At 46.6% G+C, this 23,571-nt stretch overlaps 1 protein-coding gene across 1 annotated transcript in view; it reads left to right on the forward strand.

Moving 5' to 3' along the window:
* The window catches only part of xrcc5 (X-ray repair complementing defective repair in Chinese hamster cells 5), a 333,072-nt gene extending 311,032 nt beyond the window's left edge, over window positions 1-22,040 (forward strand). Inside the window, exons 18-21 of the mRNA XM_038790233.1 lie at window positions 6,369-6,465; window positions 11,360-11,427; window positions 12,652-12,723; window positions 21,804-22,040. Coding sequence (XP_038646161.1) covers window positions 6,369-6,465; window positions 11,360-11,427; window positions 12,652-12,723; window positions 21,804-21,818 — 252 coding nt within the window. The 3' untranslated portion in view covers window positions 21,819-22,040. The remainder of the gene's footprint in view (window positions 1-6,368; window positions 6,466-11,359; window positions 11,428-12,651; window positions 12,724-21,803) is intronic.
* The last annotated feature ends 1,531 nt before the right edge of the window (window positions 22,041-23,571 follow it).

A 23,571-nucleotide genomic window follows, 5' to 3' on the forward strand; every position in this document is an offset into this window, starting at 1 on the left:
ATGGAAAAGGTCCTGAAGGATATGATTTATGACCATTTGGAAAGATGCAGCTTAATCCGGGATTGTCAACACGGATTCGAGAAGGGTAAGTCTTGCCTCACAAATTTGATTGAATTCTTTGAGGAGGTTACTAAGTGTGTAGATGAAGGTAGAGCAGTTGATGTCGTATACATGGATTTTAGTAAGGCGTTTGATAAGAAAGTAAGGAGGTGTGGGATAGAGGGAAATTTGGCCAATTGGATAAGTAACTGGCTATCACATAGAAGACAGAGGGTGGTGGTGGATGGAAAATGTTCAGACTGGAGACCAGTTACCAGCGGTGTACCACAGAGATCAGTGCTGGGTCCTCTGCTATTTGCGATTTTTACCAATGACTTGGAGGAGGGGGCTGAAGGGTGGGTCAGTAAATTTGCTGATGACCCCAAGATTGGTGGAGTAGTGGATGAAGTGGAGGGCTGTTGTAGGCTGCAAAGAGACATTGATAGGATGCAGAGCTGGCCGAAAAATGGCAGATGGTGTTTAACCCTGATAAGTGCGAGGTGATTCATTTTGGTGGAAAAAATTTGAATGCGCATTACAGGGTCAACGGCAGGGTTCTGAGGAATGTGGAGTAACAGAGCGATCTTGGGGTTCATGTCCACAGATCTCTGAAGGTTGCCACTCAAGCGGATAGAGCCGTGAAGAAGGTCTATAGTCTGTTAGCGTTTATTAACAGGGGGCTTGAGTTTAAGAGCTGCGTGGTTATGCTGCAACTGTACATGACCCTGGTGAGACCACATTTGGAGTATTGTGTGCAGTTCTGGTCACCTCATTATAGGAAGGATGTGGAAGCATTGGAAAGGATGCAAAGGAGATTTACCAGGATGCTGCGTGGTTTGCAGGATAGGTCTTATGATGAAAGGTTGAGGGAGCTAGGGCTTTTCTCTTTGGAGCGGAGGAAGATGAGAGGCGACTTAATAGAGGTTTATAAGATGATGAGGGGGATAGATAGAGTGGACGTTCAGAGACTATTTCCTCGGGTGGACATAGATAAGCTGCAGAGCTGGGCTGACATGTGGCAAATGGAGTTTAATGCAGAAAAGTGTGAGGTGATTCATTTTGGAAGGAATAACAGGAAGACAGTGTACTGGGCTAATGGTAAGATTCTTGGTAGTGTTTCTAGAGCAGAGAGATCTCGGTGTCCATTCCATAGATCCCTGAAAGTTGCCACCTAGGTTGAGAGGGTTGTTAAGAAGCGTACGGTGTGTTAGCTTTTATTGGTAGAGGAATTGAATTTCGGAGCCATGAGGTCATGTTGCAGTTGTACAAAACTCTGGTGCGGCCGCATTTGGAGTATTGCGTGCAGTTCTGGTCGCCACATTATAGGAAGGATGCGGAAGCATTGGAAAGGGTACAGAGGAGATTTACAAGTATGTTGCCTGGTATGGAGGGAAGATCATATGAGGAAAGGCTGAAGGACTTGAGGTTGTTTTCATTGGAGAGAAGAAGGTTAAGAGGTGACTTAATTGAGGCATACAAAATGATCAGAGAATTAGATAGGGTGGACATTGAGAGCATTTTCCCTCAGATGGTGATGTCCAGCACGAGGGGACAAAGCTGTAAATTGAGGGGAGATAGATATAGGACAGATGTCAGAGGTAGGTTCTTTACTCAGAGAGTAGTAAAGGCGTGGAATGCCCTGCCTGCAACAGTAGTGGACTCGCCAACACTAAATGCATTCAAATGGTCATTGGATAGGCATATGGACGATAAGGGAATAGTGTGGAGGGACTTTAGAGATGTTTCACGGGACGGCGCAACATCGAGGGCCGAAGGGCCTGTACTGTGCTGTAATATTCTATGTTCTATGGATGTAGCTGTTACAAGGGAGCATAACTATAAGATTCAGGGTGTGAGATATAGGAGGGATGTCCGAGGTAGGTTCTTTACTCAGAGAGTGGTTAGGGTGTGGAATGGACTGCCTGCTGTGATAGTGGAGTCGGACACTTTAGGAACTTTCAAGCCGTTATTGGATAGGCACATGGAGCACACCAGAATGACAGGGAGTGCAATAGCTTGAACTTGGTTTCGGACAAAGTTCGGCACAACATCGAGGGCCGAAGGGCCTGTTCTGTGCTGTACTATTCTATGTTCTATATGAAACCCTCTTGCACACACTGGATAAAAACAGCCCCATCCAAACTATTTGAATTATAGTGGTTCCAATCAATATTTGGAAAGTTAAAGTCACCCATGACAACTACCCTGTGACTACCACACCTATCCAAAATCTGCATTGCAACCTTATTCCTAATGCTCCTCACATTGAAGTAGACACACTTCCAACCACCTTCCTGCCTGCAGGTTCACTCTTGTGACCTTGGTACCTTCCTCAGTACTGCACTACCCTCAACTTCCTGAACTCCAGCAACGCTATCTCCTGGACTACAAATCAGTTTCCCATCCCCCTGACAAATTAGTTTAAACCCCCCTGAAGAGCTGCAGCAAATTTCCCTCCCAGGATATTGGTGCCCCTCTGGTTCAGGTGTAACCCGTCCTGTTTGTACAGGTCCCACCTCCCCCAGAATGTGCTCCAATTATCCACGTACCTGAAACCCTCCCTCCTACACCATCCCTGTAACCATCTGTTTATCTGCACCTCACTAGCACGTGGCACCAGCAACAAACCAGAGATGACAACACGGTCTGACCTGGCTCTCAGCTTCCACCCGAGCTCACTGAATTCCTGTTGTACATCCCCGTCCCTTTTCCTACCTATATCGTTGGTACCGATGTGTACCACGACTTGTGGCTGCTCCCCCTCCCCCTGAAAACATGATCAGAGACGTCACGGACCTTGGCACCCGGGAGGCAACACACCAACCGTGAGCCTCTATCATTGCCACAGAACCGTCTATCTGTCCCTCTAAGTATCGAGTCCTCAATAACTATTGCTCTCCTGCTCTCCCCCCTTCCCTTCTGAGCCACAGGGACGGACTCAGTGCCAGAGACCTGGTCACCGTGGCTTATCCCTGTAAATATAGTATGTTCGAAATCCCAATAAAAAACATTTATTTTTAAAAAAACTTTGATGAGGTTCGGTGGGACATGTCCCTCTGTCACATGGGAATGGCCGAGATGCTACGGAGCTTGTCCCAGTCGCAGGTGGGCATTGCCGAGGCACGGCAGAGCGTGGCCCAGTCACTGAGGAGCATCGCCGAGGGTGTCGACACGATGGTGCAGATCATGAGGAACCACCAGAGCTGCCAGAGCCAGATGATGCAGGGGCAGCTGGGGCTCAAACCAGCTGCCCCTTCATCCCAAGGTGAACCCAGGACCCTATGGGCACCCACCAGGAAGTGGGGGCGCTGAGGGCCAACCCGGGGTGAGGGTTGGGAGGGTGGATGGAGGGGCACCATCAGGAGTGGGGTTTGTACAATAATATTGAACACCTTTTTCGCAACCATTATGATGCCTCTGTCCCTTCTGCAATGAAGGCTGACCCCTGAACCCATTGCCCATCTCTCCAGTCATCCCCCCCTCCCACCCCCCCACAGCCCTCCCCGTGACTCTCACTTACCCTCTGGCCATGGACATGTCCCCGGATCTGTGCCCCATCCCCTGGGTTTTCGGATGTTGCGTGTGTGGTTTTGCCTCCCGCATTCTTCAGGCATCAAGGTGTGATTGGGATGCTAGGCTATAATTCCCACAAGCCACATGGCCCGCACACCCACAGGAATCCACTTTATGTGTGAAGTGCTCACTTAACCACCATTGCCAATTCCCTATTAGCAATAGCTTTCAGCTGCACGGCCAAAGGCCTCAGCAGTCGAAGGGGGTTATGGATGGTCATTGGGGCAGACAGGCGGGGACAGGGGTTGCCCCCGGAATGGGGTTGGCATGGTGGTGCCGCGAGCGATTGCACCCCCCCTCCCACCCACCCAGCGGATGCCCCCCCATGTGGCGGCCCACCCCTGTGGAGGGTCCCACACTGAGCACTGGGGTGGGATGCCCAGCGCCCCCAGGCTGGTTGCCTGTGAGCGAAGATGGCTGCGCGCCTCCTCGGCTCCCCACAGAATCCCTTCCGCCAGGTTCACTTTTTCAAAAGGAGTACTAATCGGCACCAGCGTGACCACTCACTGGGGAGGCTGCTGAATGATGGGAGGCCGTTGGATTTGGAGTCACTCGTTAAATGTATGGAAATGGGGCTGAAGTGGTGATAATTGGTTTCTCGCCACACTACAGCGAGATCCGATTTCACCTATGGGAGCGGGCTGGTTGCGTGGCGCCTGGTGTGGGTCTTTGGCCTCTCCCGCTAATCACCAGCCTTGTTAGAGCATAACAAGGTGGGAGAATGACGCCCTAGGACTCAGAGAAGTCAATGGGCGACGCTGGTAGCTCTGTGCTGCTACCAAGTTTGGCTCCAGGAAGCCAAGGAGTAGTTGCTCAGTGCAGCTGGGGAGATTGAGACTCAGAGCCCCAGAACCAGTGTTTTTCACGGGACATAGGAGATAGACATACTTCTGATAAAAATAATGCGTTTAAGGGATATGGGGAAGAGGTGGGGAGGTGGCTTTGAGACCAGGAAGAGAATGGCCATGATCTGATTGAGTGGTGGAGCAAGCTGTAGGGGCTGAATTGCCTACTTTTCCTATTTCCTGGGTTCTTACGAGCCTGGCTGGCGGGACCAGCATTTTTATTGCCCATCCTTCATTGCCCTTGTGAAGGTGGTGGTGAGCTGCCTTCTTGAACTGCAGTGTATGTGGTGTAGGTACATCAACAGTGCTCTTAGGAAGGAAATTCAGGGAGGTTAACCAATCAACAGTGAAGGAACAGTGATACAATTCCAAGTCGGAATGATATGTGGCTTGGAGGGGAATTTGTTCCCGTGCATTTGCTGCTCTTTTCCTTCTACCTGGTCACGGTTACGGATTTAAAAAGTTCAGTTGAAGGAGCCTTGATGAGTTTTTGCAATGCAGTTCTTGGATGATACACACTGCTGCCGCTGTGCGTCGGTGGTGGACAGAATGGAAATTGAAAGTGCTGGTGCCAATCGGGCAGGCTGCTTTGTTTTGGATGGTGTCAAGTTTCTTGAAGATGCACTCAAGCAGGCTAGTGGAGAGTGTTCCATCACACTCTTGACTTGGACTTGTCGATGGTGGACAGGCTATGGGGATCTGAGAGGTGGGTTAGTCGCTGCAGAACTCCCAGCCTCTGACCTGCTCTTGTAGCCACAGTATTTATATGGCTGGTCCAGTTCAGTTTCTGGGACTGTGCCTATGTAGAGTGTCACCTGGCCACCACAGGGAGGTTAGTCTTGGTAGTAAGTCAGCTCAACTTGAAAGGAAGACAGAGAAGGCTGGACCTGGGAACAGATTTGAGGGAGACCTGGATTAGTGTGCCGTCCCTGTGAGGATTGTACCTGTGGAACTTGGGGGGGGAGTAGAACTGCCGCCGGTTAGGGTACAGGTGAACTGCTTGAAGGAGAAGGGCAGAAAATTCTGTGTGAGGAAGACAGAGTTTTAAAGAATTTCTGTAACTCTTAGTGTTGACTGATATCTTGGTGTATTGATGATGAATTTTAGTGACCTGTCTTGGTGGGTGTGCAGTGGTGGTATGCTTGAACACCAGTTCCCTGTTAATTTATGCTTACCTCATGTTAATTCTGTATGCTGGAGTATGAGATAGATAGCACTGTATGCTGGAGTATGAGATAGATAGCACTGTATGCTGGAGTATGAGATAGATAGCACTGTATGCTGGACTATGAGATAGATAGCACTGTATGCTGGACTATGAGATAGCACTGTATGCTGGAGTATGAGATAGATAGCACTGTATGCTGGACTATGAGATAGATAGCACTGTATGCTGGACTATGAGATAGATAGCACTGTATGCTGGACTATGAGATAGATAGCACTGTATGCTGGACTATGAGATAGATAGCACTGTATGCTGGACTATGAGATAGATAGCACTGTATGCTGGACTATGAGATAGATAGCACTGTATGCTGGACTATGAGATAGATAGCACTGTATGCTGGACTATGAGATAGATAGCACTGACTGGTTTGTTGGCTATTGTACAGTAAATATTTTTCTGTTTGCTTGGAACCACGGAATCTCGTAGCTTTATTCTATTGGTAAGTAATTGTGATTTCAATTTTGTCTACTTTAAACAACCAGATTGTAACAAAATCTGGGGTTTTGCTCTGGGATTGTAACAAAGGTTTGCTAGATAAATAATATAGACGTTTATATCTCACTTTAAGTAGGTGAATGATGTTGTTAATGCACCAGTTTGGATAGATGTGATGTTTGTTATATCTTGGGCGCTGCTTTTTTAAGTTAAAACTGTCCTATTGCCTGTTAATTGATTTCCAGGCTGGAGAATCTAAACTCTTCAACATGTTACTGCAAACCCTGAAGCAGAATGTGGAGGCAAAGGGGCTACAAGACTTCTGGGAGTTGATCGTGAAAGGTGGGAAGCATTTCATTATTCCATTTGTTCACCAAACATGTGTAAGATGTAACAGAACAACAACTTGCATTCCAGTACCTTTAATATAGTAAAACATCCCAAGGCTAGGATGGCCATTCATCCCGTTATGTACTGGCAAATCCAGTTTTCAGTGGTCACCCTTCATTCCTGTATCAGGAGCCCTTCTGTCCAGAATGAAAACAGAAAATCCTGCAGTAGTCAGCAGGTTGGCTGTCTCTGCAGAGGGCAGTAATATTTAGTGGGCTGAATATCATGGGGTACTGCTCCCCTCCCCCCAGAGGGGAGCCCGCTCACCGGGGACAATCCCGCCTCAGAGAAATGTCGGCCATTTGATCGCTGGCAGCTCTGTAATCCTGGCAGTGCCAACCGGGAGCACGGCCAAGGCTGGCACAACAGGCCTGCAGGCAGCCCCATCATGCCGAGAAGCCGAGATACGTCTGGGGTCGGGGGCCTCAGCGAGGACAGTTGGTGGTGTGTTCAAGAGGGGAATTATCTTGGATGGTGGGGGCAGTTTTTAAAACAATGTATTTTATTACAAACATATCAAAACGTGTTAGAACAAATAAATACCCCAGGAAACATACTTCCCAGCAATCAACTATAAAGTCTGCACAAATATTTTCCCCTTTTTCACTCCCCCCACTCCCTTTCCTGCGATGAACAGGCCCTCAAACACGGTCACAAACATCCCCCACCTTTGCAGAGCCTCGTAACTCATACTTAATCTTCTCCAACCACAGGTAGTCGTACAGGTCATCCAACCAAGCCGCTACCCCCGGTGGCAATGCCGACCGCCACTCCAGCAACATTCGCTGCTGTGCAATCAGAGAGACGAAGGCTACAACATCAGCCTTCCTCCTCTCCATGAGCTCCGGCTTCTCTGAAACCCCAAATATCACCACCAAAGTGTCCGGGTCCACCTCCTCCTCCACTATCCTGACTAAGATTGCGAACACTCCCGTGTTTCGCTGGCCCCCGCCTACACCTCTCACACTCATCTGTTGCCCCCCAGAAGAACCCACTCATTCTCACCCGAGTCATATGCAACATGGGCACCACCTTAAACTATATCAGACTCATCCTTACACATGAGGCGGTCCCGTTTACCCTACACAGTGCCTCACTCCATGCTCCCCAACTGATCTCCCCTCCTAACTCCTCTTCCCATTTCTCCTTGATCTTCACCACTTGCTCGCCTCCCTGCTCCCCAGCCACTTGTATACATCCCTAATTCTTCCCTCCCCTTGTCTTGCCCTATTATGTATTTTTCTTTTCATCTGCTAAATGATCTGATTGGGCTGCTCGCTGAAAAATACTTTTCACTGTTCCTTGGTACACGTGACAATAAACAAATCCAATCCAATCCTTCCCCACCCGGAAGCAGCAGTCGCTCCAGTCGGGTGTATCCCGGCAACCTAGGGAACCCCCTCCAGACCTTTTGCGCAAAGTCCCTAACCTGCAGATACCTGAACTCACTCCCCCTCGGCAGCTCTACCTTTCTCCCTTAACTCCTCCTGACTGGTGAACCCTTCCTCTAAATATAGATCCCGTACCTTGACCAGCTCCACTTCCCTCCACCTCCTGCATACACTGTCCACCCCCCCCGCCCCCGGCTCAAACCCATGATTCCACCCTAAAACGCCTACTCAACTGATTCCATATCTTCACCGTGGATTGCGGTGATGGGGGCAATTAGTGGTGAGATGCTTCCAAAGGGCCCTGTAAAGGAGATGCCTCCCCAGCCCAACAGGCCCAAAGGAGGGCGGATTTGAGGAAGGCCACCTGCTGCATTTTTTCATGCCACCCCGCCTTCAAGCCCGCCGTTCAGGCAGTGAAAACGTCAGTTCAGGTCAATGACCTTTCATCAGAATTTCAGTCTGGTGTTTTGAATTTGGAAATACTTAACCGGAGCAAAGTCCAATAGGATGTTTCTTCGTCAGCACTTGTCTCCATCAATGGAAATGATTTTAAACGGCTTTGACGTTAAATTATGACGGTTAAAGGCTGGGCAATTCCAAATGGCCAACCTCATTGGTTAATATCAATGTCATTTAACATCATTGCCAAGTTGGATGAGAATTCTATCAGACCAGGTGCAGATTGTTGACATTATTTGTCAATATACCATATAGTTTAGATATTTTACCATACATATATTATTTCTTATACCATATATCTTGTTTGTTATACCATACGTATTGGTTATTATACTGTGTATATATTAATTAGTTGTTTTGTGGTCTAGAACTTAAACATTGCTGAAAAAAAGATTTTTGTTGAAGTTTTCGATCTTGCACTTCTCAGGACGTTCACAAGAATACAATGTCAGGGAAATCAATAAAATTGATGCTATATAAGAAGAATGCCATACAGTATACATTTTGTTGCTATCCCTGACATTGTATTTTTGTCAATGCCCTGATGAGACCAAGATGGAAAACTTTAATATATATTATTAATATTTTATTTATTAGTGGTTATTAATCATAACCTTATATCCTCGGGTAAAAGTCAAGTTTTTATACTAAATTTTTAGCCAAACAATAGAGGGCAGGTTTCCCGGGTCCCCGAGTGACATGTTTCCTGGCCGCGCGCCGTTCACTGGTGGCAAGATTCTGTCCTCCCGCTGCCTGGGATGGAACATTTAAGTTATGAAGAGAGATTGGATAGAACAAAGAACAATACAGCACAGGAACAGGCCCTTTAGCCCTCCAAGCCTGTACCGATCATGATACCAACCTTTGTCAAAACCCTCAGCACTACCTTGTGCCGTATCCCTTTATACCCATCCTACCCATGTGTTTGTTGTCACGTGAGAGTACCTTTAAGAAATGGGTGCTTATCAAATAGTTGCAGTGATGTCAGAGTGTGGGTGGAGCTGGGCTGGCTGTCTTTCACTTTTGTTTTTGAGCAGGCAGCTACAGTGTGTTTTAGTTTCACTTTCAGAGCTGGATAGCTGCAGGCAAAGCAAGCGGCTGTATAAGGATCTCTCCCTGCAATCTAAAGACTATCTCCAGATCATTTGAGGATTTCAAAGTTATACCTGTTTCTGTAGAGAATTTAAACCTGCTGTCTTTCTGTAAAAATTGTCTTTTGGTCTTATTGATGTTGTTGGGAAAGTTATGAAGGGTTACTTATAGAATATTGTATCTGTGGGGATTATTGGTGTTGATAGTTGTTAAGATGTTTACTGTGGGTTTATAAAGTGTTAACTCGATTCATAAATAAATATGGTTTTGCTTTAAAAGTGCGTAAGATCTCTGTTGCATCACACCTGTGACGTAGGCCTTTGTGCTCCCCATAATTTCCACACTCAAAGGGCTGTGAATCTATGGAATTCCTTGCCCAGTGAAGCAGTTGAGGCTCCTTCATTACATGTTTTTAAGGTAAAGATAGATCGTTTTTTGAAGAATAAAGGGATTAAGGTTCATGGTGTTCAGGCCGGAAAGTGGAGCTGAGTCCACAAAAGATCAGCCATGATCTCATTGAATGGCGGAGCAGGCGCGAGGGGCCAGATGGCCGACTCCTGCTCCTAGTTCTTATGTTCTTATAACCACAATCTATGAAAGGTTGTGGGTCAGGTGAACTCCATGATGCACTTTTGGGTTCTCTAAACCCTGGCCCATAACATTGTCAAGATGCCTTTTGAATGTCGTTAATGTATCTGCTTCCATAGCCTCCCCTGGCAACACGTTCCAGACACTCACCACCCTCTGTGTAAAAACCCTGCCTCGCACATCTCCTCCAAACTTTGCCCCACGGACCTTAAACCTATGCCCCCTGGTGACTGATCCCTCCACCCTGGGAAAGAGTGCCTGCCCATCCACTCTATCCATGCCCCTCATAATCTTGTAGCCCTCTATCAGGTCACCCCTCAACCTCCGTCGTTCTAATGAAAACAGTCCGAGTCTATTCAGCCTCTCCGCATAGCTAACACCCTCCAGACCCGGCAACATCCTGGTAAACCTCCTCTGTACCCTCCCCAAAGCCTCCACATCCTTCTGGTAGTGTGGCGACCAGAATTGTGCGCAATATTCCAAGTGCGGCCTTACCAAGGTTCTATATAACTGTAGCATGACTTGCCAGTTTTATACTCGATGCCCCGTCCAATGAAGGCAAGCATTCCGTCTGCTTTCTTCACTACCTTGTCCACTTGTGTTGCCACCTTCAAAGATCTGTGGACCTGCACACCTAGATCTCTCTGACTTTCTATATTCCTAAGAGTTTTGCCATTTACTGTATATTTCCGCTCTATGTTAGACCTACCAAAATATATTACGTCACATTTAAACTCCATTTGCCATTTCTCTGCCCAAGTCTCCAACCTATCTTTATCCTGCTGTATCCTCTGACAGTCCTCAACACTATCTGCCACTCCACCAACCATGGTGTAATCCACAAATTTACTAATCAGACCAGCTACATTTTCCTCCAAATCGTTAATGGACACTACAAACAACAGAGGCCCCAGCACCGATCCCTGTGGAACACCACCAACCTTCCATTCTGAGGAACACCCTATGTTAGATTGACGGGTTCCCGTTCTGCTCTTCCCCACAACAGGAAGCATTCTCTCTGTATCAACTCTATCAAAACCTTCCATAATCTTAAACCTTCGGTTAGGTCACCCCTTGGCATTTTTTTTTGAGAATAGGGACCCAGCCTGTCAATTCTTTTCTGATACAGAGACCCCACATTTCTGGGACCGTCCTTGCAAATTATCTCTACATCTTCTCCAATGCCTTCCTGTCCTTTTAATAATATCCCGACCAGAACTTAACAGTACAACCAGGGTTCTATTAAATCCAGGAGCTGTGTAGGTGTAGGGAGTGATAGCTGACATTAATATTAACAATTTATCTCTTAATTGCAGATGCTTTCACTCTGATCACAAGCGATGAAGCTGCAGAAAGCACAGTGACCGTTGATGAAGCCAAAGAGGTAAAACTAATCACTGGACAAAAGATGGCTTGTATCCCCTGCTTTCAGGTCCTGCGGGTCTGGGACTACTATTTACTATTTGAGAACACTTCTGTTACTGAATTTATCAAATTAAATCTTTACAGAAATAGAAAAATAGCTGATTTTTTTTCGCCCCTTCCATGCAGCTCACCCCTCATCAATCGGACAACTGAAAGTACTGCGAGCAGTGCTTCTAATATAGGGGCTATTGTTTATGACAGTGGGAAATGTACACCGAGACTTGGAATGCAAAGGTGTCAGGTAAATAGAGCCATAGGATTCCTACAGTGCAGAAGGAGGCTATTTGGCCCATCGAGTCTGCACCGATCCTCTGAAAGAGCACCCTACCTCGGTCACCCCCCTTCACCCTATCCCGTAGCCCCACCCAACCTACACTTCTTTGAACATTAAGGGACAATTTAGCATGGCCAATCCACCTAACCTACACATCTTTGTGAGGCTGCAGCACTAACCACTCCACCACCATGTCTGCTTTCATTTTGTTGGGAATCGAACAGCTGCAGAACAGCATACAACAAGTGGGGAGGGGGGGCAGCTCGGTGCCACAGCGGTTAGCACTGCTGCCTCACAACGGCAGGAAGCTGGATCCAATTCAATCCTTGGGTCTGTGCGGAGTTTGCACGTTCTCCCCGTGACTGCGTGGGTTTCCTCCGGGTGCTCCGGTTTCCTCCCACTGTCCAAAGATGTGCAGGTTAGGTGGATTTGCCATGCTAAATTGTCCCTCAGTGTCCAAAAAGTTAGCTGTGGTTACTGGTTTATGGGGATAAGGTGGCGGTGTGGGCTAAGTAGGGTACTCTTTCAGAGGGTCGGTGCAGTCTTGTTGGGCTGAATGGCCTCCTTCTGCACTGTAGCAGTTCTATGATTCAAACTGATATACTGATCAGACATAACTTCTGAGCTCAACAAAGCGAGTGGCCTAGCTCTCCCTACCTCTGCCTTGTTCTCCCGCAGATGCTCCTGGTCCACTTGCTCATTTCTGACATTTAAGGGGCATCTTGATAAATACATAAATAGGATGGGAATAGAGGGATACGCACCCCGGAAGTGTAGAAGATTTTAGTTTAGACGGGCAGCATGGTCGGGACGGGCTTGAAGGGCCGAAGGGCCTGTTCCTGTGCTGTACTTTTCTTTGTTCTTTTATTTGTTCTTTGTAATTCTGAGTTGTTTCTTTCACATCTGCAGTTTCTGGCTCCAGCGGAGAAACCCATTGATGAATTGGCGGAGCCTGAGAATGATGGAGATGTGGAGGACCTGGTTAGTATCACAATAGGTTTTTCAGGGGAAAGGATTATGGGTCCAACTGATTATGTAATTATTTTACCCCAATGCCATTGTTTATATATAAATCTTTGGGAAATGTATGTGTTGTAATTGGTGAATTGGTTTTGCTTGGATGGAGAAGGTTCGAAAGTAGAGTACCCAAGGGGGTTATTGCTGCCTCCACTTTTACTCGAACTGGAGATCAGTGAGTTCGGGAGCACAATCTAAAACATTTCTGATAATACAAAAGGAAGAACAATTCCAATAAGATAAATGCAAGTTAGTGGAAGTGCTAGGTGATACAGGTAGAAGGAAGAGCATATATATTAAATAATGATGTGGCTATACGGAGTCCTGGGTCTATCTCAGTCCCTGAAGCTGACTGCAAGTAGATAAAGACCAATCATATTTGAAGCTTATAAATGGGGCTTGAGGTAAAGCAGGGGTATATTTTTACAAATCATTGATTAGCATTATGTGAAGTTTGGGTGCCTCAGTATTGAAAGAACATTATGACCACAATAAGAGAAGACACAGGATCAGAATTAGGCCTTTCGGCCCATTGGGTCTGCTCCGCCATTCAACCATGGCTGATATGTTTCTCGTTTCCATTCTCCTTTTCTCAAGGGTGGCACAGTGTTTAGCACTGCTGCCTCACAGCTGCAGGGACTCGGGTTCAATTCCAGCTTCGGGAGACTGTCTGTGCGGAGTCTGCACGTTCTCCCTGTGTCTCTGTGGGTTTCCTCCGGGTGCTCCGGTTTCCTCCCACAGTCCAAAGATGTACAGGTTAGGTGGATTGGCCATGCTAAATTGCCCTTAGTGACCAAAAAGGTTAGGTGGGAATTACTGGGTTGTGGATATGGGGTGAAAAGTGAAAGTGAAAACCGCTTATTGTCATGAGTAGGCTTCAATGAAGTTACTGTGATAAGCCCCTAGTCGCCACATTCCGGCGCCTGTTCAGGGAGGCTGGTACGGGGAATCGAACCGTGCTGCTGGCCTGCTTGGTCTGCTTTAAAAGCTAGCGATTTAACCCAGTGTGCTAAACCAGGGTGAAGGCAGGGGCTTAGGTAGGGAACTCTTTCAAGGGGGCGGTGCAGACCCGATGGGCCGAATGGCCTCCTTCTGCCCTGTAAATTCCATGATTTTCCCCATAACCCCTGATTCCCCTTATTAATCAAGAACCTATCTATCTCTGTCTTAAAGACACTCAGTGATTTGGCCTCCACAGCCTTCTACGGCAAAGAGTTCCACAGATTCACCACCCTCTGGCTGAAGAAATTCCTCCTCATCTCTGTTTTATAGGATCGTCCCTTTAGTCTGGGATGGTGTCCCCTGCTTCTAGTTTTTCCTACAAGTGGAAACATCCTCTCCACGTCCACTCTATCCAGGCCTCGCAGTATCCTGTAAGTTTCAATGAGATCCCCTCTCATCCTTCTAAACTCCAACGAGTACAGACCAGAGTCCTCAACCTTCCTTATCGACAAGCTCTTCACTCCAGGGATCATTCTTGTGAACCTCCTCTGGACCCTTTCCAAGGCCAGCACATCCTTCCTTAATACTGGGCCCAAAACTGCTCAAAATACTCCAAATGGGGTCTGACCAGAGCCTTATACAGACTCAGAAGTACATCCTGGTCTTGTATCTAGCCCTCGCGACATGAATCCTAACATTGCATTTGCCTTCCTAACTGCCGACTGAATCTGCACGTTAACCTTAAGATAATCCCTTTGTGCTTCTGATTTCCTAAGCATTTCCCCATTTAGAAAATAGTCCATGCCTAAATTCCTCTTTCCAATGTGCATAACCTCACACTTTTCCACATTGTAGTCCAACAAAAAGAGTGGCTGAGGTAAATATTGGTCCTTTAGAGGATGAGAAGGGAGATTTAATAATGGGAGATGAGGAAATGGCTGAGGAACTGGACAGGTTTTTTGGGTCGGTCTTCACAGTGGAAGACACAAATAACATGCCAGCGACTGATAGAAATGAGGCTATGGCAGGTGAGGACCTTGAGAGGATTGTTATCACTAAGGAGGTAGTCATGGGCAAGCTAATGGGGCTAAAGGTAGACAAGTCTCCTGGCCCTGATGGAATGCATCCCAGAGTGCTAAAAGAGATGGCTAGGGAAATTGCAGATGCACTAGTGATAATTTACCAAAATTCACTAGACTCTGGGGTGGTCCCGGCGGATTGGAAATTAGCAAACGTGACACCACTGTTTAAAAAGGAGGTAGGCAGAAAGCGGGTAATTATAGGCCATTTAGCTTAACTTCGGTAGTAGGGCAGATGCTGGAATCTATCATCAAAGAAGAAATAGCGAGGCACCTGGATGGAAATTGTGCCATTGGGCAGGCGCAGCATGGGTTCATAAAGGACAAGTCGTGCCTAACTAATTTAGTGGAATTTTTTGAGGACATTACCAGTGCGGTAGATAACGGGGAGCCAATGGATGTGGTATATCTGGATTTCCAGAAAGCCTTTGACAAGGTGTCACACAAAAGGTTGCTGCATAAGATAAAGATGAATGGCATTAAGGGTAAAGTAGTAGCATGGTTAGAGGATGGGTTAATTAATAGAAAGCAAAGAGTGGGGATTAATGGGTGTTTCTCTGGTTGGAAATCAGTGTCCCTTGTGGATCAGTGTTGGACCCACAATTGTTCACAATTTACATAGATGATTTGAAGTTGGGGACCAAGGGCAATGTGTCCAAGTTTGCAGATGACACTCAGATGAGTGGTAAAGCAAAAAGTGCAGAGGATACCGGAAGTCTGCAGAGGGATTTGGATAGTTTAAGTGAATGGGCTAGGGTCTGGCAGATGGAATACAATGTTGACAAATGTGAGGTTATCCATTTTGTTAGGAATAACAGCAAACGGGATTATTATTTAAATTATAAAATATTAAATCATGCTGTTGTGCAGAGAGACCTGGGTGTGCTAGTGCATGAGTCACAAAAAGTTGCTAGAGGGATGGAGTTTAAGACTAGGGAGGTTATGCTGCTATTGTATAAGGTGTTTGTGAGGCCACACCTGGAGTATTGTGTTCAGTTTTGGTCTCCTTACCTGAGAAAGGACTTACTGGCGCTGGAGGGTGTGCAGAGGAGATTCACTAGGTTAATCCCAGAGCTGAAGGGGTTGGATTACGAGGCGGGGTTGAGTAGACTGGGACTGTACTCGTTGGAATTTAGAAGGATGCGGGGGGATCTTATAGAAACATTATAAAGGGAATAGATAGGATAGATACGGGCAGTTGTTTCCACTGGCGGGTGAAAGCAGAACTAGGGGGCATAGCCTCAAAATAAGGGGAAGTAGATTTAGGACTGAGTTTAGGAGGAACTTCTTCACCCAAAGGGTTGTGAATCTATGGAATTCCTTGCCCAGTGAAGCAGTAGAGGCTCCTTCATTAAATGTTTTTAAGCTAAAGATAGATAGTTTTATGAAGAATGAAGGGATTAAGGGCTATGGTGTTCGGGCGGGAAAGTGGAGCTGAGTCCACAAAAGATCAGGGTTCACGGAAGTGCAGTGGTGGGGGGGGCGAGCAGGTGATAAATTTGTTTTGGGGGATTGGGATTGCTATTTTGTTATTGGGGAGGGGGGAAGGAGGGCAAAATGTTCTGCTGACGGGAGGGACTGGCGCTTGGCGTGGGACGCGGGGTGGTAGAACATAGAACAGTACAGCACAGAACAGGCCCTTCGGCCCTCAATGTTGTGCCGAACAATGATCACCCTACTTTAAACCCACGTAACCCGTATACCCGTAACCCAACAATCCCCCCCATTAACCTTACACTACGGGCAATTTAGCATGGCCAATCCACCTAACCCGCACATCTTTGGACTGTGGGAGGAAACCGGAGCACCCGGAGGAAACCCACGCACACACAGGGAGGACGTGCAGACTCCACACAGACAGTGACCCAGCCGGGAATCGAACCTGGGACCCTGGAGCTGTGAAGCATTGATGCTAACCACCATGCTACCGTGAGGCCCCTTGGTGTTTGGTCTAAGAGTGACGATGGCTGATCGGCAGGGATGGGGCATGCAGCCCGACCAGGCTGATCACACGGAACGTGATCCAGCAGAGGGCAGCAGAGCGGAGCTGCTGATTGGCTGTTACGAGGAAAATTTGCATCAGTGCATTGCGGTCACTGTATCCAGAAGGTGGTTTGTGGTGGAGCTGTTGTCAAGTGACAGTTAAACCCCAAACACTTCTTCAGTGTTTCCCTCCCGAACTCCTCCTCTAACCAAAAACAAACAATCACTGTAAGTAATTGGACACCAGTCAGAACATTTCCCATCAACCAACACCTTTTGTCTTCTATCAACTAGCCAATTTCTGATCCAAACTGCGAAATCACCCTGAATCCCATGCCTCTGTATTTTCTGCAATAGCCTACCATGCGGAACCTTATCAAACGATTTACTAAAATCCATATACACCACATCAACTACTTTACCCTCATCCACCTGTTTGGTCACCTTCTCGAAGAACTCAATGAGGTTTCTGAGGCACGACCTACCCTTCACAAAACCATGTTGACTATCTCTAATCAAATTATTCCTTTCCAGATGATTATACATCCTATCTCTTATAAAACTTTCAAAGACTTTGCCAACAACAGAAGTAAGGCTCACTGGTCTATAGCTACTGAGGTTGTCTCTCCTCCCCTTCTTGAACAAGGGGACAACATTTGCTATCCTCCAGTCTTCTGGCACTATTCCTGTAGACAATGGCGACATAAAGATCAAAGCCAAAGGCTCAGCAATCTCCTCCCTAGCTTCCCAGAGACTCCTCGGATAAATCCCATCTGGACCAGGGGACTTATCTATTTTCACACTTTCCAGAATCGCTTACACCTCCTCCTTATGAACCTCAAGCCCTTCTAGTCTAGTAGCCTGTATCTCAGTATTCCCCTCGACAACTTTGTCTTTTTCCTGTGTGAATACAGACGTAAAATACTCAATTAGCACCTCTCCTATATCCTCGGACTACACGCACAACTTCCCACTACTGTCCTTGACTGGACCTACTCTTACCTTATTCATTCTTTTATTCCTGACATATCTATAGAAAGCTTTAGGGTTATCCTTGATCCTACCTGCCAGAGACTTCTCATGTCCTCACCTGGCTCTTCTTAGCTCTCTCTTTAGAGCCTTCCTAGCTAACTTGCAACTCTCAAGCGCCCTAACTGAACCATCACATCTCATCTTTACATAAGCCTCCTTCTTCCTCTTGACAAGTGTTTCAACTGCTTTAGTAACCCATGGTTCCCTCGCTTGACCACTTCTTCCCTGCCTAACAGGTACATACTTATCAAGGACACGCAGCAGCTGTTCCTTGAACATGCTTCACATTTCCATTGTGCCCATCCCCTGCAGTTTTCCTCTCCAGCCGATGCATCCTAAGTCTTGCCTCATCGCATCATAATTGCCTTTCCCCCAGCTATAACTCTTGCCCTGCGGTATATACCTATCCCTTTCCATCGCTAAAGTAAACTTAATCGAATTGTGGTCACTATCACCAAAGTGCTCACTTACCTCAAAATCTAACACCTGTCCTGGTTCATTACCCAGTACCAAATCCAATACGGCCTCGCCTCTCGTTTGCCTATCTACATACTGCATCAGGAAACCCTCCTGCACACATTGGACAAAAACGGACCCATCTAAAGTACTCGAACCATAGTGTTTCCAGTCAATATTTGGAAAGGTTTTAATGCGAGAAATGTAGCAGGTAAGGCAGATGAACTTAGGGCTTGGATCAGTACCTGGGAATATCATGTCATTGGTATTACTGAGACTTGGTTGAGGGAAGGGCAGGACGGGCAACTAAATATCCCAGGGTATAGATGCTTCAGGAGGGATAGAGAGGGGGGTAAAAGGGGTGGAGGAGTTGCATTACTGTTCAGACATGATATCACAGCTGTGATTAAGGAGGGTACTATGGAGGATTCGCGCACTGAGGCAATATGGATAGAGCTAAGAAATAGGAAGGGTGCAGTAACATTTTTGGGACTTTACGACAGGCCTCCCAAAGTGAGCGTGAAGTAGAGGTACAAATATGTAGACAGATTATAGAAAACAATAGGAGCAATAGGGTGGTCGTGATGGGAGATTTTAACTTCCCCAACATTGAATGGGACGCATGTAGTGTTGGAGGCGTAGATGGAGCAAAATTTGTAAGGAGCATCCAAGAGAGTGTTTTAGAGCAGTATGTAAATAGTCCAACTCGGGAAGGGGCCATGCTGGACCTGGTATTGGGGAATGATCCCGGCCAGGTGGTTGAAGTTTCAGTCGGTGATTACTTTGGGAATAGCGATCACAATTCCGTAAGTTTTAGAACACTCATGGATAAAGACGAGAGTGGTCCTAAAGGAAGAGTGCTAAATTGGGGAAGGCCAAGTATAACAAATTTGGCAGTAGCTAGGGAATGTGGATTGGGAGCAGCTGTTTGAAGGTAAATCCACATTTGAAATGTGGGAGTCTTTTAAGGTAAGGTTGATTAGAGTGCAGGACAGACATGTTCCTGCGAAAATGAGGGATAGAAATGGCAAGATTAGGGAACCATGGATGACGGGTGGAATTGTGAGACTAGCTAAGATGAAAAAGGAAGCATACGCAAGATCTAGGTGACTTAAAACGGATGAAGCTTTGGAGGAATATCGGGAAAGTAGGACAAATCTCAAACGCGCAATAAAGAGGGCAAAAAGGGGTCATGAAATATTTTTGGCTAACAGGGTTAAGGAAAATCCCTAAGCCTTTTATTCGTATATAAGGAGCAAGAGGTTAACTAGAGAAAGGATTGGCCCACTCAAAGACAAAAGAGGGAATTTATGCGTGGAGTCAGAGGAAATGGGTTAGATTCTTAATGAGTACTTTGCATCGGTATTCACCAAGGCGAGGGACATGACCGATGTTGAGGTTAGGGATGGATGTTTAAATACTCCAGGTCAAGTCGGCATAAGGAAGGGGGATGTTTTGGGTATTCTAAAAGGTATGAAGGTGGACAAGTCCCCAGGTCTGGCTGGGATCTATCCCAGGTTCCTGAGGGAAGCGAGGGACAAAATAGCTGGGGGCTTAACAGATATCCTTGCAGCATCCTTGAACACGGGTGAGGTCCCGGAGGACTGGAGAATTGCTAATGTTGTCCCTTTGTTTAAGAAGGGTAGCAGGGATAATCCAGAGAATTATAGACCTGTGAGCTTGACGTCAGTGGTAGGCAAACTGTTGGAGAAGATACTGAGGGATAGGATCTATTCACATTTGGAAGAAAATATAGACTTATCATTGATCGGCAGCATGGTTTTGTGCAGGGAAGGTCATGTCTTACAAACTTTGAGGAAGTGACAAAGTTAATTGATGAGGGAAGGGCCGTAGATGTCATATACATGGACTTCATTAAGGCGTCTGATAAAGTTTCCCATGGCAGGTTGATGGAAAAAGTGAAGTCGTATGGGGTTCAGGGTGTACTAGCTAGATGGATAAAGAACTGGCTGGGCAACAGGAGTCAGAGAGTAGTGGTGGAAGGGAGTGTCTCAAAATGGAGAAGGGTGACTAGAGGTGTTCCACAGGGATCTGTGCTCGGACCACTGTTGTTTGTGATATACATAAATGATCTGGAGGAAGGTATAGGTGATCTGATTAACAAGTTTGCAGATGATACTAAGATTGGTGGAGTTGCAGATAGTGAGGAGGACTGTCAGAGAATACAGCAAAATATAGATAGATTGGAGAGTTGGGCAGAGAAATGGCAGATGGATTTCAATCCAGGCAAATGCGAGGTGATGCATTTTGAAATATCCAATTCAAGAGCAGACTATACGGTTAATGGAAGAATTCTGGGGAAAATTGATGTACAGAGAGATCTGGGAGTTCAGGTCCAGTGTACCCTGAAGGTGGCAACGCAGGTTGATAGAGTGGTCAAGAAGGCATACAGCATGCTTGCCTTCATCAGACGGGGTATTGAGTACAAGAGTCGGCAGGTCATGTTACAGTTGTATAGGACTTTGGTTAGGCCACATTTGGAATACTGCGTGCAGTTCTGGTCACCACATTACCAGAAGGATGTGGATGCTTTAGAGAGGGTGCAGAGGAGGTTCACCAGGATGTTGCCTGGTATGGAGGGTGCTAGCTATGAAGAAAGGTTGAGTAGATTAGGATTATTTTTGTTGGAAAGACGGAGGTTGAGGGGAGACCTGATTGAGGTCTACAAAATTATGAGAGGTATGGAAAGGGTGGATAGCAACAAGCTTTTTCAAAGAGTGGGGTGTCAATTACAAGGGGTCACGATTTCAAGGTGAGAGGGAGAAAGTTTAAGGGAGATGTGCGTGGAAAGTTTTTTACGCAGAGGGTGGTGGATGCCTGGAACGCTTTGCCAGCAGAGGTGGTAGAGGCGGGCACGATAGAATCATTTAAGATGCATCTTGACAGATATTTGTATGGGCGGGGAACAAAGGGAAGTAGATCCTTGGAAATAGGCGACAAGTTTTAGATAAAGGATCTGGATCGGCGCAGGCTTGAAGGGCCGAAGGGCCTGTTCCTCTGCTGTAATTTTCTTTGTTCTTAGTTCTTTGATACTGGACAACGGGGAGAGAGCAGTGCACTGGCATTAGCTTGCAGTTGATATTTGGGCTGTGGGAGAATGCAGGTCGTGGAAGTTCAGGTGCACTGTTTCTGGATATTTTGTTTCTAGGCTGTGTTCTTATTTCCCTTTCAGTAGCTGTTTAAGATAGTTTTGATATCCGGCAGAGATTATACCAGGATGTGTCTATGAGATGTAGACAGCGACCTTGTCCCTCCATCTGTACCACTCAGCACCATTGCCTTAATCTGTCATCACAATAACATCCGTCTTGGTGACATTTTCAATTCCAGATTTCAGAGTGTAAAATGAAATAGAATGTGACAGAAATTCATGGAAACAATTGTGAGATGAACTGATGAAAGAGAATGAGCAATTCCAGAAAATTAATAGTACCCCAGGAATGATATGGCCAGCTATCGGTTTGAGTCCAACACTGGCTGCTTTTACTCAATCCTGTTTTAATGTTTCTCACTTCTATACTTTTTTTGCAGCTTGATATGATGTAAGCTGAACTTTCCCAAATGGAGATGTGGACAACGATGTGGGATTTAGAAGAAGAAAAGGTTGTGATAGAACGTTCAAGCTGCAAGAATGTTTCTACTGATATGATCGATTTTGTCAGATTGCTCCTCCATCATTCCACAGGTGTCAGCATGTGCTGAGCTGGTTCATTGCTCATCAGTCCGACATGAGAAAATAAAAATTAGTTTTGAATGCTCGGCACAGTCAATGACTGATCTTATACAATGATTTCGATTACCAGATAATGCAGACTCCAAATGGAGGAATGGGGAATTACTTAAACTAGAGTTGGGTGGCACGGTGGCATAGTGGTTAGCACTGAAATGAAAAAATGAAAATCGCTTATTGTCACGAGTAGGCTTCAATGAAGTTACTGTGAAAAGCCCCTAGTCGCCACATTCCGGTGCCTGTCCGGGGAGGCTGGTACTGTTGCCTCATTGCGCCGAGGACCAGGGTTTGATCCCGGCCCCAGTCACATTCTCCCCGTGTCTGCTTGGGTCTCACCCCCACAACCCAAAGATATACAGGGTAGGTGAAGTGGTCACGCTAAATTGCTCCTTAATTGGAAAGAAAAGAATTGGGTACTTTAAATTGATTTTAAAAATAATTAGAGTCATAAAGTTTTGCTGCATGGAAAAAGGCCCTTCGGCCCATCATGTCCACACCAACCATCAAGCACCCAACTGTTCTAATCCCATTTTCCAGCACTTGCTCCATAGTTTTATATGCAATGGTATTTCAAGTGTTCATCTAAATACTTATTAAAAGTTGGGAGGGTGAAGAAGTTTGTCCTCGCATCTCCTCTAAACCTCCTGCCCATTACCTTAAATCTATGCCCCTGATTAGTGACTCTTCAATTAGAGGGAAAAGTACATTCCTATCTACCGTATCTATGTCTCTCATAGTTTATACACCTCAATCAGGTCCGTCCGTCCCCCCCCCCACCCCCCCCCAACCCCCCCCACCCCCCCACCCCCACCACCACCCCCACCCACCCCCCACCCACCCCCACCACCCCCCCCCCCCATCCCCCCACCCCCCCCCCCACCCCCACCACCCCCACCACCCCCACCACCCCCCCCCACCACCACCACCCCACCCCCCCACCCCCACCCCCACCCCCACCCCCAAAACTGAACACAATACTCCAGGTGTGGCTGCACTAACACCTTACACAATTGCAACATAACCTCCCTAGTCTTAAACTCCATCCCTCTAGCAATGAAGGACAAAATTCCATTTGCCTCTTAATCACCTGTTGCACTTGAAATGAAATGAAAATCGCTTATTGTCATGAGTACGCTTCAATGAAGTTACTGTGAAAAGCCCCTAGTCGCCACATTCCGGCGCCTGTCTGGGGAGGCTGGTACGGGAATCGAACTGTGCTGCTGGCCTGCCTTGGTCTGCTTTAAAAGCCAGCGATTTAGCTGAGTGAGCTAAACCAGCCCCTGTAAACCAACCTTCCGTGACTCATGCACTAGCACACCCAAGTCTCTCTGAACAGCGGCATGCTTTAATATTTTATCGTTTAAATAATAATCCCGTTTGCTGTTATTCCTACCAAAATGGATAACCTCACATTTGTCAACATTGTATTCCATCTGCCAGACCCGAGCCCATTCACTTAACCTATCCAAATCCCTCTGCAGACTTCCAGTATCCTCTGCACTTTTCACTTTACCACTCATCTTAGTGTCATCTGCAAACTTGGACACATTGCCCTTGGTCCCCAACTCC

Source organism: Scyliorhinus canicula, chromosome 2, assembly GCF_902713615.1.
Source record: "Scyliorhinus canicula chromosome 2, sScyCan1.1, whole genome shotgun sequence".
Classification (NCBI taxonomy): Eukaryota; Metazoa; Chordata; class Chondrichthyes; order Carcharhiniformes; family Scyliorhinidae; genus Scyliorhinus; species Scyliorhinus canicula.